Raw genomic sequence first — 12,996 nt, 5'->3', positions numbered from 1 at the left:
ACCTCAGTCCTCAGTCAGTCCTACCAGAGCCAAGGGTGGACTCAGCACAAGTGGACTGGGAAAACTTTATAAATTTATAAACAAACAGCTGCAGCTAATTCATTCCATCAATGACCAACATTATATCAAGAGCAACGTAACTGTGTGGCTCAAAAATGAGGATACCAGAAATGTAATAACAACACGATACAGTTTGAATTCAGGTTTCAGGGACGTTCTGCTCTGAAAACAGTGGGACAGTTGAGAAAAGTGAGAGAAGGCGGAAGGAGAATCAACATGTTTATGCTACAACACATTAACTTCTAGTGTGTCAAACTTGATACATGAGTTTTAGAGAATCTTACATCATCAGTGTGATTTCTTTCCCCCCTGAAAAAATTGCAAAACACATTTTTTAAGAAATAAATTGCAAAGAAAAACACAGATGTGGTAAGCATGATACAAGTTAAAACTCATATATCAAAATTAATATTTAATTAATTTTAAAGCGTTAGAAGGGTCAATAAACACTCAATTTTCTGTCTTAATTTCATTGCTCAGACTTTAAAAGGATAACGGTGATCTCTTATTTTGTTATGAATAACTGGGGACTGTGTGGCCCTGAGAACTGAGGTTCAGGCGGAGCCCAGGTTTTATCCAGAGATTTACTTCACTGCAAACACTTCCTTCATATACCTGAAATCTATGTACACTTTGTGAACCTGAATTGGAGTTATGCACCAGGGCTGCTGTCTCACATCCCACAGTTAGAAAACCTTGAATTAAGGCATCTGTTAAGCATAAAATATTAATTTAACTAATCCTAACATACTATAACATTCAGACACTGCTATAATACACTAGCACAGTCCCACTGATAGCTCAATTTTGAAAGACACATGTAATGTATGTATTAGTGTCTGTCGAGGGAAAGAAAGAAAGAGAAAGAAAGAAAAATGAATCTTGCTCTGTGTGCACGCTGCTGAGAAAAGGCAACGCTGAAATGTGATTAAACACTGTAACTCACTGCAAAAAGGATGACAAGCTGTATACTCATATGTGGTTCTCCTACAGCCTTCTGAAAGTCTGAACATAAGACATGCTTTGCAGCATTGAATTCAGTGCAGCTTGCAGTGAGTTGCCCACCACAAATCTTTGTAACTGACACTGACGTGATTCATTGTATCCTCACTTGGAGAAATAAACATGATGGTGCAGACGAGATCCTCATCCACGCAGACTGACTCCGGGTTGCAGCAACTTACTGCAACATTTTGGCGTTCTATTTGCATTTATAAATAAGCTGGCAATTATTTGGAAATCTGAAATAACTGAAATAATTTGGAGGCAGGTTGCTTCCCCCCAGATGACCTGTGCAAATGCCTTGCAATCAAAAGCAATCGCTCAGAGGTTGGGGGCACTGTACACTCAACCTCTGGGTGACCAGTTGGTCAACAATTTGTATTTGGTCCCAAAAAAAAACTTGCCAATTGCCAATTTTTTCCTAGTGTGACTGAGGCCATAGGAGCACTTTTGTTATTTTAACCCCTGGATATTATTGAGCTTAAGTATTGTCGGTCAGCTCATACTACTTACCTGCTCTTTAGGTTGCTACCATAGTAATGATTTGTCGTTGGACAATACATATATTCAACAGTAGTATAAAAGTCAGAATTTCTAGCTGTGCACAGTGATTATTTCAACATGTTTAACACTGTTGTTAGTGGTAGTATATGGGAGTTAACATTAGGATGGTTCAGACAGCCTTTGACTTAAAGAACAAATGTTCTGTTGATGTTTTTTTCTTTAGAATGAGTGGACCTTCTGCTCTGTTTTAGTGTTTTTTTTCTATATCCTTTACAAATAACAATGGGTGCACAAAATACAGAAATACAAGAAGGTAATATCCTTCCAAGATTTAACTTTAGGTGTGCAGGGTAACTTGTGAGAGGGTTGGGAAGCCACAATGTCGCAACACATTAGGAATATTTTGTCCAACCTTCCTACTAGAAACAGGTAAGTCTGGTTTGTGTGCAGGGGCAGGGGCAGGGAGGGTACCCTGGGGAATTTGGTCAGTTATTCTGGTTTCCAACCGGAGGGAACTCATTCTCATCATCCAGACAAACGGGGCCCTCAGCAAATTCGTGCTCAGGGATGACTTCACCCTTCTGGGCTCCACCGTCTTCGGAGTAGCCTGGAAAGAAGCAAAGAAAGAGCATTTTAAAATTTCAAATATTTCTGATCATATTTGGATGGCTAGGGTTTTAACTATAAAGAAACAAGCTTCATTTAAACAGGAGTCGCTTGACAACAATACTAAGAGTTGAACATACACACACTATTTACAGCTGTGTTTAATAGCCATTAAACATAAAGTATACTGACTATGCTCATTTTAAAGTGTCAGCCTTAAATCTTACCCATTAGAGTGGTGGAGGAGGGTGCGGTCGTGGGGAGAGCCACAGTGGCAGCATATGTTTGGCTAGGTGGTTGTGGAGGGACATTCTCGGGGTTCTCCTCTTCCTTCTGGTCCACCTGCTCCTCATTGGACTCAAAGAGCCTGAGGAAGCATGGAAGAAATGGGCTGAATAGGATTTAACACCTAAGATAATGCGACAACAGGAATGCACAACAATGTGAGATTTCTAAACAGCAACAAAAGATGGAAAAGTATGGAAGTAAGGAAATGGACAACTGTTTAAATGCATACAGATACAAAAAAATAGCATTCAAGCGTTTTCAGCTCCTACATGTGATTATAGTGCACATGATTACTAGAGATGGCACGATACGACTTTTTTATGTCCGATACCGATACCGATATCATAAATTTGGATATCTGCCGATACCGATATGAATCCGATATAGTGTTTTTTAATCAACAAAACTGTTTTTTTAAATATCTTGCTGCATTTTGTATAAGTTCATACTCAAGTTTAAAACAACAACTACACTAAAGCTATTCTGTTATACCTGTATGCAAAAAAATAAATAAATTTCATAGTTCAGCAATACTGATCAATCTAATAAACTTAAACCTACACCATCCTCCCTATTCTGGTATTTTAAAGAGTACTTAGCGTAAATATTAAGCAACCTAACTAATAGGGTTCCAACTCCCAGCAACAACAAAGATAAATAAATAAAAAATAGGGAACCACCCCTCACGCTCCACCTCATGATGCTTAATCGACGTAATCAACCTTAATTTGATGCAGTGTGAAAAAAAAATGCACAGAAATCAATTATTTTTCAAGAAATATTAAATAGATTCAACATCTTTCTTCAACAAAATTGCAGACTGCACAGATGGTACCTTCCCAAAGGAAAAAGTACTATAGCTTACTAGGGTATATATATTAGACTTAATAGTTACTATATACAGTAATTGACTTCTATTTATTTTGCATCAAATTAAAACTTTGGGTGTCAGATAATTATTTATTAAAAGCTCGACATTTTAAATGAGAATAAGAAAGAAAAGTATGTCTTTGTGCCCCCTTTTCCCTGTTAATGCCCTATCGGCCCCCCTGGCTAAACTTTGCTAGATCCGCCCCTGCTCAGTTACCAGCGTCAGCTACGTAAAAAAAGATCCTGGTGTAGAAAGTAATATTAAATAAATTCTAACAACAGCTTATCAAGCTTAAACGTGCTGCTGTTGTTTATCCACTGGTTTCCTCTTTCTGGTGCGAAGTGGGCTAAAAACAAACCAGAGAGACGGAATTGCGACAGAAAAGCCGATCAGCTGATCATTAAGCAGTTTCATGATTGAAGTAGCAGCAAGAAGAGGCAGTTGCTCCATATATCGTTTGTTAAGCTTAACGCAGGAATGCTTTACAAACATTCAGAGATGGACTTACACACTTGCTTTACTGCTCTCAGGGATAACTTTGTCGGAGATGAAATGCCGGGTTGCTAGCGAAGCTCCAAATGCTATCCAGACCACCGACAGTTCCCGCATGCCACAGCCGCTCTATCACGTGATGCATACTGCTCCGACGTGCTAACGTTCTGAGGCGAGTTACGGCGTGTTGCAAGTTTTGTGAGGTGCTTTCGTGATATTTAATGGATCGGATTACATTTTTTATTTTTCTCCGATATCCGATCCAGTAATTTAGGTCAGTATCGGACCGATACCGATACGTAATATCGGATCGGTCCATCTCTAATGATTACATCTTCATCTTCACCTTTCTATCTGCCTCAAGATGTCTAACTTTTCAGTTAGAGTAAGTCAAGGGGAACCAAAATAAGTATACATTTTAATTTAGAATGAGGATTTCCTGCCATATTTATAACCTGTACATCCCACTAAGATATACACACCTGTGCTTTTGAACAAGGACACACTCGCCTCCATCCTGTGGATCCACATTATAGATGTAAAGAAACCCATCTGAAGATGCCACAAGCAGGCGAGGAAGCTTCTGAATCCTGACAACAACATCAACAAAAACAACACACACACAATATAAATGAACCTGCACAGATACAGACTTGTGTTTTTTCAATATACCTGTATAGTTGTAGTTCTCTTACGTAGCGAGGGCACAAATGTTCTTCAGACCGAACATGTTGAGTCGCACTGTGGCAAAGGCTCTGTCCTGATTCATCATGTCAGATACCTGAGTGGGTAAGTAGGTACTGGCTGCTGTGAACATTTTCCCCACATATGCTGACCATGTAGGGGACTCTTCCTCTTGGCTGGAATCAAACAAGATGCTTTGTAGTTAAAGAGAAAGAAAACATTTAACATGAATAAAAGACTACTAAAGATAACAGTTTTATAATATAATGGAGCAATGAGAGTTAGAAAAAAGTGCTGTTTTTAATAATAACACAGCAGAGAGGCCGAGGCATTCATTTACTCTGGTTAGGAAGAGCAACGTTTGAGACAAAAGCATCTCAACTGTCAGTGAGTCCCCCGTGCAAAATAAAATAATAGTAATGGTGAAGCAGGATAATACTCATCTAAATAATGGTTTATTATCAGTTATAACCAGCCACTTTATTAGGTACACCAGTTCTACTAAAGTTCAAACCGAGCATCAGAGGAAAAAAGATGATTTAAGTGACTTTGAATGAGGCTTGGTTGTTGGTGCCAGATGGGCATCTCAGAAACTGCTGATCTGCTGTGATTTTCTCGCACTACCATCTCTAGAATTTCCAGAAAATCTGAAAAAGAGAAAATGTCCAGTAAGCAGCAGTTCTCTGGGTGAAAATGCCTTGTTGATGTCAGAAGGTCAGGAGAAAATTACTAAACTGCTTCAAGCTGACAGGACGAAAAAAACCAACTCGAATAACCCCTTGTTACAACCAAGGTGGGCAGAAGAGCATCTCTGAACACAAAACACATCAAACCATGAAGCAGGAGGAGACCACGCTAGGTGCCACTTCCTTCAGCTAAGAACACGAAACTGAGGCTACATTTCAAAACTGGACAATAGAAGATTGTATAATCTGACGTGTCTCAATTTCTGCTGAAATATTTGGATGGTAAGGTCAGAATTTGGCATAAACAACATGAAAAAATTGATTCCTCCTACCTTTTATCAATGGTTTAGGCAAAGTTGGCCAAATACTCCTCCACACATGTAATGGTGTGGAGGAGTATTTTGTTGGCTAGCTTTGGGTCCCTTAGAAACAACAGAGCATCATCTAAATGCTACTCAGCCTACCAAAGTATTGTTACTGAGCATGCACATCCCTATACACGGTGCACCATTGTCTAATAACACCCTATATCTCAAAGCTCAAGCCATCCCTTTCTTGATCATGACAGGGAGTCTGCTATATTCAAATGGCCTCCAGCCTCACACGTTTTGGGATCTGATGAACAGGAGATTTACAGCTGACCAGCAGGCAGATCTGCAGCAGCTGTGTGATACTATTATGTCAATATGCTCCAAAAGACCTAAGGAATATTTTCAGCATCCATCCATTATCTTCTGGTTATCCAATACAAGGCTGCAGCTGTTAGGGCAAGAGACAGGGTCCCCAGTCTAACACTTAGAGACAGAAAACCATTTGCATTCACAATTTAGAATCACCAATTAACCACTAACTGCATGTCTTTGGACTGTGGGATTAAGACAGAGTGTCTGAAGAGAACCCACGCAAACACAGGGAGAACATGCAAACCCCACACAGAAACACCTTGTTGAAATTCTGCCATTAAGAATTAATGCTGAAGAGAAAAAGTGGGTCCAATCCAGTGCCAACTACTTTTATAGATGCACCTAATAAGTGACTGTGAATATTTACATTAATTAACATATGACTTTATATAATAGGATTAATATTATTCTCAACACAATTTTCTTTTCAAAATTAGATAGTGAGTAACTGAAAAAAGAAGCTTGAAAAAGGAAGAGAGAGTCAACCTTGGGCTGTGCTGCTCCAGTTTAAAGATATGGACCGTCTCAGTGTTGCTGGAGGCACACAGGAACTGTGCATCTGCACTGAAGGACAGCGAACTGATACTAACATATCTGGAACACACACAGGAAATAGAAAGAGAAACAAAACAGTGAGATTTAATTTCTTTTAAGTAATCCAAAACTAACATTACAGTGATGTATTATTAAAGCCCGTGCACGACTTTGCCTTTAAGGATTTTTGTCTGAGATAAGAAATGACTCTGCAAACCTTTGGACACAGTCCGGTCACAGCAGTGTGAGTGTTGAAATGCTGTGTATGACAGCCTCCATGCTATCTTACAGTGTAATGTTTCCATGACCCCACCACTCACATTACTGTTAGTCAGTCACTGACACTGGAACCTGCTCAGCACATTCACAGCCATGTATCATTGGCTGTTGAGTGGAAGAGCAGTAAAGTATCTTACTCACCAAAACATGTAAGTGGTGAATATTACCAGATTTATTTGCACTGCTCACCTTCATGTCACGAGAAATTTATTAAACCTCTTTCCTACATTATGAATCATGTTTGTTCAATGATTTTTTTTCTTTTCAATTCTGACTGCTGGTCAGTACTTAATGCCTAAACTACGTGAAAAGAATAATAATAACCTTTTCATGCCTCTGCGAAATTCAAACAGCTTCTGTCCTTCAGGGATGCTGAAAACTCTGATGACAGTACCCTGTGGAGGAAAGCGTGGTCAGGAGGGACTGATGTGTAATAAAAGAGAAGGAAGGTGAAAAAGGAAATCAAACCCTCACCTTCTCCGAAGCACTAGCCAGCTTTGTGCCGGAGGCGTTGAATGTGAGAGCTGCCAGGGGACTGTCATGGGCCTGGATCAGCGTCACAGTGCTCTAAAGGGGCAACAATGCTCTTTAACACAAGGCTGCTCTTTTCCCCCATGGGGTTTCCAGGTGAAATGAAAACAGCTGCATTTCTTTCCTTTGTTGCCTCACCAGATTGTTGGCATCATAGACTGTGATCTCTCCCATGGTGGCGCTACCAGGATACGCCAGGAAGGAGTTGCCATGGTTGATGGAGAGTGCACAGAGACCTATAAAGGAGACAAGAGGATTATTTACTATTTTATCTTTTTTTTTTCTTTTCATAATCACTGATTTGGCTTTTTTGCCTATTGGAGTTAACATGCATTATCTAATCTGACTTATTACTTATAAAGAATAATGTGTTAGGCCTGTGAATACATTGGATCAAGCAACTGTTGCATGCTTTTTTAAACACAGTGCTTTGGAAAGCCTATGAAATGCAAAATTCTTATCACTGTTACAGGAACTGAAGCGCCTTGTCACATTTAATCAGTATTGATATAGCAGAGTCCATTTGCTGACTTTATGATTGTTGTCTGCTTGTTTTGTAAATTGAAAATGTATCCACAGTGGCTTCCAGTCAAAAAAGTAATGTAAATTCCACTTGCATGATTAAATACACAGCTAACACACATGTATATGATACTACTTTTCCTTACAGTCCCCCAAATGCACAAAATGCATAAATTTCATTGCATTGGATAGCATAATGTCAAATCAAATTGTAGCTGCATTTATTTTCTCTGCACACAGTAACTTCTAACTCTCTCTTTAATCACTTAATCACCTTTAAAGCCAACTGGAATCTCCGGCAGGCTACGTAAAAGACATGCTGATCCCATCTGAACTGTATGCAGCCCTCATAAACACTATGGCAACCTTAAAATCTCAGCTGAGCCCTTTCTGGCTGTTCTAAGGTGACCATGTGTCTGCCATCAGGGCCTCTCGGCTATTGTGGCTCGCAGCTTCATTGACTTCCCTTAGATCTTTTCTGAAAACATGTTTTTATAGACCAGGTTTTATGCGATGTGTCTGTTTGTCTTTTTGATATTACTTTGCTTTTTGTTCTTTTTCTACTGACATTTTGCATTCAGTTCTATGCCCCTTTTCCTTGTATCAATTATATCTTCTTTTTTTTAATCTATTATTGTTTGCGATTGCAGACTGGCTTTACCTTCTAAGCATCCTTCTTTTGCCTTCATTAAAAAACTTTCTAAAGAGATTTTAAAGGTGCTGTACTATTATTAATGCTTCAGTGTCTTCTAGCCCACAGAACAACTTGGCAACATCTGGGCATCAGGCTGTCTCTCTAACAGTTGGGAGTTTTGGGGGTTTTTTTGTCATGTTTCAGCAGGCAAAGCTTTAATTTCTTCCAAAAGCTGTAGTCTACCTGAGGGGTTGGTGGGTGTGTTGAGCAGCGTCTTAAGGAGCTTCATGTCTTTGATATTGTGGATGTAGATCGACTCTTCGAGGCACACCACGAGCCGCTGATGTTGAAAGAGACACGAGCACAAGGACATGTAATTATCAGCACAAACTGGGATGATAAAGGGGTATGCAAAGCTGTCACTCTTGTCTTTACCTGTCTGTTGAGCCTGACAGAGAGGATGTTGTTGGAGTAGCTGTAGTTACAAATTTCCGTGCCTTTCTTAAAGTGATAGACGTTCATTCGTCGTGGCATGGACAGACTGACCACAACCACTAGGCTGCTGGAAAACAGTCGCTCCACTATATAGACATCTGGACACTCCACTGGGGAAAGAAAAACAGATGAATCTCTTGAATACTTGCTTACAGGGAGTGCAGAATTATAAGGCAAGTTGTATTTTTGAGGAATAATTTTATTATTGAACCATGTTCTCAATGAACCCAAAAAACTCATTAATATCAAAGCTGAATGTTTTTGGAAGTAGTTTTTAGTTTGTTTTTAGTTTTAGCTATTTTAGGGGGATATCTGTGTGTGCAGGTGACTATTACTGTGCATAATTATTAGGCAACTTAACAAAAAACAAATATATACCCATTTCAATTATTTATTTTTACCAGTGAAACCAATATAACATCTCCACATTCACAAATATACATTTCTGACATTTAAAAACAAAACAAAAACAAATCAGCGACCAATATAGCCACCTTTCTTTGCAAGGACACTCAAAAGCCTGCCATCCATGGATTCTGTCAGTGTTTTGATCTGTTCACCATCAACATGGCCTGTATTTATATAGTGCTTTACTAGTCCCTAAGGACCCCAAAGCGCTTTACATATCCAGTCATCCACCCATTCACACACACATTCACACACTGGTGATGGCAAGCTACATTGTAGCCACAGCCACCCTGGGGCGCACTGACAGAGGCGAGGCTGCCGAACACTGACACCACCGGGCCCTCTGACCACCACCAGTAGGCAACGGGTGAAGTGTCTTGCCCAAGGACACAACGACTGAGACTGTCCAAGCCGGGGCTCGAACCGGCAACCTTCAGATTACAAGGCGAACTCCCAACTCTTGAGCCACGATCGCCCATTGCGTGCAGCAGCAACCACAGCCTCCCAGACACTGTTCAGAGAGGTGTACTGTTTTCCCTCCTTGTAAATCTCACATTTGATGACGGACCACAGGTTCTCAATGGGGTTCAGATCAGGTGAACAAGGAGGCCATGTCATTAGTTTTTCTTCTTTTATACCCTTTCTTGCCAGCCACACTGTGGAGTACTTGGACGCGTGTGATGGAGCATTGTCCTGCATGAAAATCATGTTTTTCTTGAAGGATGCAGACTTCTTCCTGTACCACTGCTTGAAGAAGGTGTCTTCCAGAAACTGGCAGTAGGACTGGGAGTTGAGCTTGACTCCATCCTCAACCCGAAAAGGCCCCACAAGCTCATCTTTGATGATACCAGCCCAAACCAGTACTCCATCTCCACCTTGCTGGCGTCTGAGTCGGACTGGAGCTCTCCGCCCTTTACCAATCCAGCCACGGGCCCATCCATCTGGCCCATCAAGACTCACTCTCATTTCATCAGTCCATAAAACCTTAGAAAAACCAGTCTTGAGATATTTCTTGGCCCAGTCTTGATGTTTCAGCTTGTGTGTCTTGTTCAGTGGTGGTCGTCTTTCAGCCTTTCTTACCTTGGCCATGTCTCTGAGTATTGCACACCTTGTGCTTTTGGGCACTCCAGTGATGTTGCAGCTCTGAAATATGGCCAAACTGGTGGCAAGTGGCATCTTGGCAGCTGCACGCTTGACTTTTCTCAGTTCATGGGTAGTTATTTTGCTCCTTGGTTTTTCCACACGCTTCTTGCGACCCTGTTGGCTATCTTGAATGAAACGCTTGATTGTTTGATGATCACGCTTCAGAAGCTCTGCAATTTTGAGACTGCTGCATCCCTCTGCAAGATATCTCACTATTTTTGACTTTTCTGAGCCTGTCAAGTCTTTCTTTTGACCCGTTTTGCCAAAGGAAAGGAAGTTGCCTAATAATTATGCACACCTGATATAGGGTGTTGATGTCATTAGACCACACCCCTTCTCATTACAGAGATGCACATCACCTAATATGCTTAATTGGTAGTAGGCTTTCGAGCCTATACAGCTTGGAGTAAGACAACATGCATGAAGAGGATGATGTGGACAAAATACTCATTTGCCTAATAATTCTGCACTCCCTGTACTTCTACTCAGAGAAGTTATGGAAAGTACCTCATGTCAAAATTCATTCATAGTACATTCACAGTATCCCATCTATTTGTGAGCTGTGAGAATGGTTTGACCTGTAGCAGACTTGCTGCCAGTCTTCGCAGCAGCCTTTTGGTACAAAAAAAAAAGAAGTGCCTCCGTCTGCGTTTACCTACCTTGCACATCAGACTAAACATGACTTGAACAGCCTAAATTAAGTTGAACATGACCACAGCTCAAACTATGCTGTGCAGACCTCTGTCACTGTGTACTCGTGTCATATTTAGGGGGCAGAATGCAGGTTGGTTTGTTTGCTGATTAAAGAGAGTGAAGAACAGTGTCACTCCTACCCCCTTCATGGATGCAGTCCAGTTTGTCCACAGCTGTGACTGAGAAGAGCCGGTAGCCGGTCTTAGTGCCCACTGATAGAGAGCTACAATGGAAGCACACCCAAATACTTTTTTTAGTAACACTGTAGTTACATAGTATACCATCGGCCTTTAATTTAAGTTGGATACATTGGAATACCTTAAAAAAATAATGTCTTTAGTATTATACACCAACACACACATATGGTCACTAGTATAATACTGTAAACCATTGCGAATGGTTATAATGGATCATAGATACCAATGCTGTAATAGCTACTTTCTAAGCAAGAAAATAATACACTGTGGCCTCAGTTGACTTCCTTACAGCTCTACTGATAACTAACCCATCATTGTCCATGATGCAATAGTAGCATGACCATAACTGACAACAGGGTTAGGACATGGTTATCAGATCACAGAACTACTTTGTTAGGCTTAGGGCAGCTTAAGCCTGCCACAAAGAATTTCAGGCAAACATCTGTTTATGTGCATAAGTCTTTGGCACCTGAGTCATTATCATGCTTAGGCAACAAAGCCTTAAAGCAATTACCATTAAAAGCGGTTAATTTCCATAAAGATGCCTGCCTTCCTAGCTCAGCTGGAGATGAGAGGAGCATTGTGGTCAGCAGGCTTATTTGGCTGTTTATCCTGAAGCATACCCAAAGGAGTTGTTTGTTTAAGGAAACACACATTAAAATCAAGAGTTTGTGAATTCTTGGTTCAGTATGAGATACTGTAAAGCAGATTTTTCTTAAAGCTCCTTTATTTTCATTATTAACAAATAGCACTGCACGTTGACTGGGAGTGTAAGCAAGAGACTGTCAAGAGACTGTTAAACTGTGTTACTACAAGTTTGGTTAGAATACTAAAAGACTACTCAAAAGTGCAATAGGCCACACAGTGGCCTACTTCATATCCAGCTCTATGGGACTCTCGTCTAGAAGTTTAAATGGTGCACACAAAAAGGTTACTTCATTTTGCATGCGCTCACTTTGCAGGTCCCATCAGAAAATAAACCACATTATAGAAATGCAGCTGAAAATAATTATGCAACGGTCAGGTGTAATAAGGAGATTGAGTTCATGCAGGGCCCAGCTCGCAGGTCGCTTACGTGGTGTCCTGGTTAAACGAGGCACAGATGAAACCTCGATGCACTCCGGGGTCGTCGGATAAGTCCGGTGACTCCATCCCAGCAGCTGAATTCCCCCTCCTCTAGAGGTCGGAGGCCTTGGGCCCGGGTCGATCACCGCCGGAACCCGCTTCCCCTTTTGCTGCTCCCCGACTGTAAGCGCCACGCTCACACTCTTCGGGGACAGGAATGTCCGGGCAGGCTGGCTCAGATGGTGCACATCGTAAACAGGAGCGTGAGCTGCTATGGCTAACCGGAACGGGAGCAAAGATAAACAGGAACAGCTCACTGACGACCGTTTTACTTCGGAGAGGCTACACTCCCGTTGTTATTATTGTGTTATTAACTTCCAGTGTCCACACAGGAAAACAAAAACAGCTGATGGGAGGATGCGTCACCCTGAGGTACATCGTGATTGGCTTTCCAACCATACGTCTGCACGCCTCTCTGGCTTTTCTATTGGTCAAGTTGATAAAATCCAAGAATGGTTTTAGCAAACAGCTATCAATCAACCGAGCGGCTTGTTTAAGAGGAAAAACTGGTGATTGGCCAGTTTTGCTTTCAGTCTTGTCATGAGGAATTGTTTTGATG

General features: G+C 41.0%; 1 protein-coding gene across 2 annotated transcripts; it reads right to left on the bottom strand.

The window, feature by feature from the left end:
* Positions 1 to 1,781: 1,781 nt before the first annotated feature.
* Positions 1,782 to 12,937, bottom strand: wipi1 (WD repeat domain, phosphoinositide interacting 1). Of its 2 annotated transcripts, XM_026178968.2 has the most exons (12): positions 12,388 to 12,937; positions 11,256 to 11,338; positions 8,812 to 8,981; positions 8,620 to 8,716; positions 7,359 to 7,456; positions 7,164 to 7,256; positions 7,014 to 7,084; positions 6,363 to 6,470; positions 4,519 to 4,683; positions 4,306 to 4,413; positions 2,400 to 2,539; positions 1,782 to 2,173 (listed from the first exon to the last, which is right to left on the bottom strand). In XM_026178968.2, exons 1-12 carry the CDS (start codon positions 12,462 to 12,464, stop codon positions 2,052 to 2,054), a joined length of 1,332 nt encoding a protein of 443 aa, XP_026034753.1. In that variant the 5' UTR covers positions 12,465 to 12,937; the 3' UTR covers positions 1,782 to 2,051. The 2 variants fall into 2 exon arrangements, with proteins under 2 accessions (XP_026034753.1, XP_080161701.1); XM_080305575.1 differs by lacking the exon at positions 11,256 to 11,338 and having other exon boundaries at positions 12,388 to 12,730.
* Between the last annotated feature and the right edge of the window lie 59 nt (positions 12,938 to 12,996).

The sequence above is a fragment of the Astatotilapia calliptera genome, chromosome 8 (assembly GCF_964374335.1).
Source record: "Astatotilapia calliptera chromosome 8, fAstCal68.1, whole genome shotgun sequence".
Classification (NCBI taxonomy): Eukaryota; Metazoa; Chordata; class Actinopteri; order Cichliformes; family Cichlidae; genus Astatotilapia; species Astatotilapia calliptera.
The sequence above is the reverse complement of the archived record's forward strand: the minus strand, read 5'-3'. Positions and strand labels throughout refer to the sequence as shown.

Excerpts from the sequence above, each read along its gene's own strand:
- wipi1 (XM_026178968.2), bottom strand. The coding sequence starts at position 12,464 with ATGGAGTCACCGGACTTATCCGACGACCCCGGAGTGCATCGAGGTTTC. Across the intron at positions 7,257-7,358 it reads TCTATGATGCCAACAATCTG|AGCACTGTGACGCTGATCCA; the intron begins GTGAGGCAACAA and ends TTGCCCCTTTAG. Across the intron at positions 2,540-4,305 it reads GTCCTTGTTCAAAAGCACAG|GCTCTTTGAGTCCAATGAGG; the intron begins GTGTGTATATCT and ends ATGCTTCCTCAG.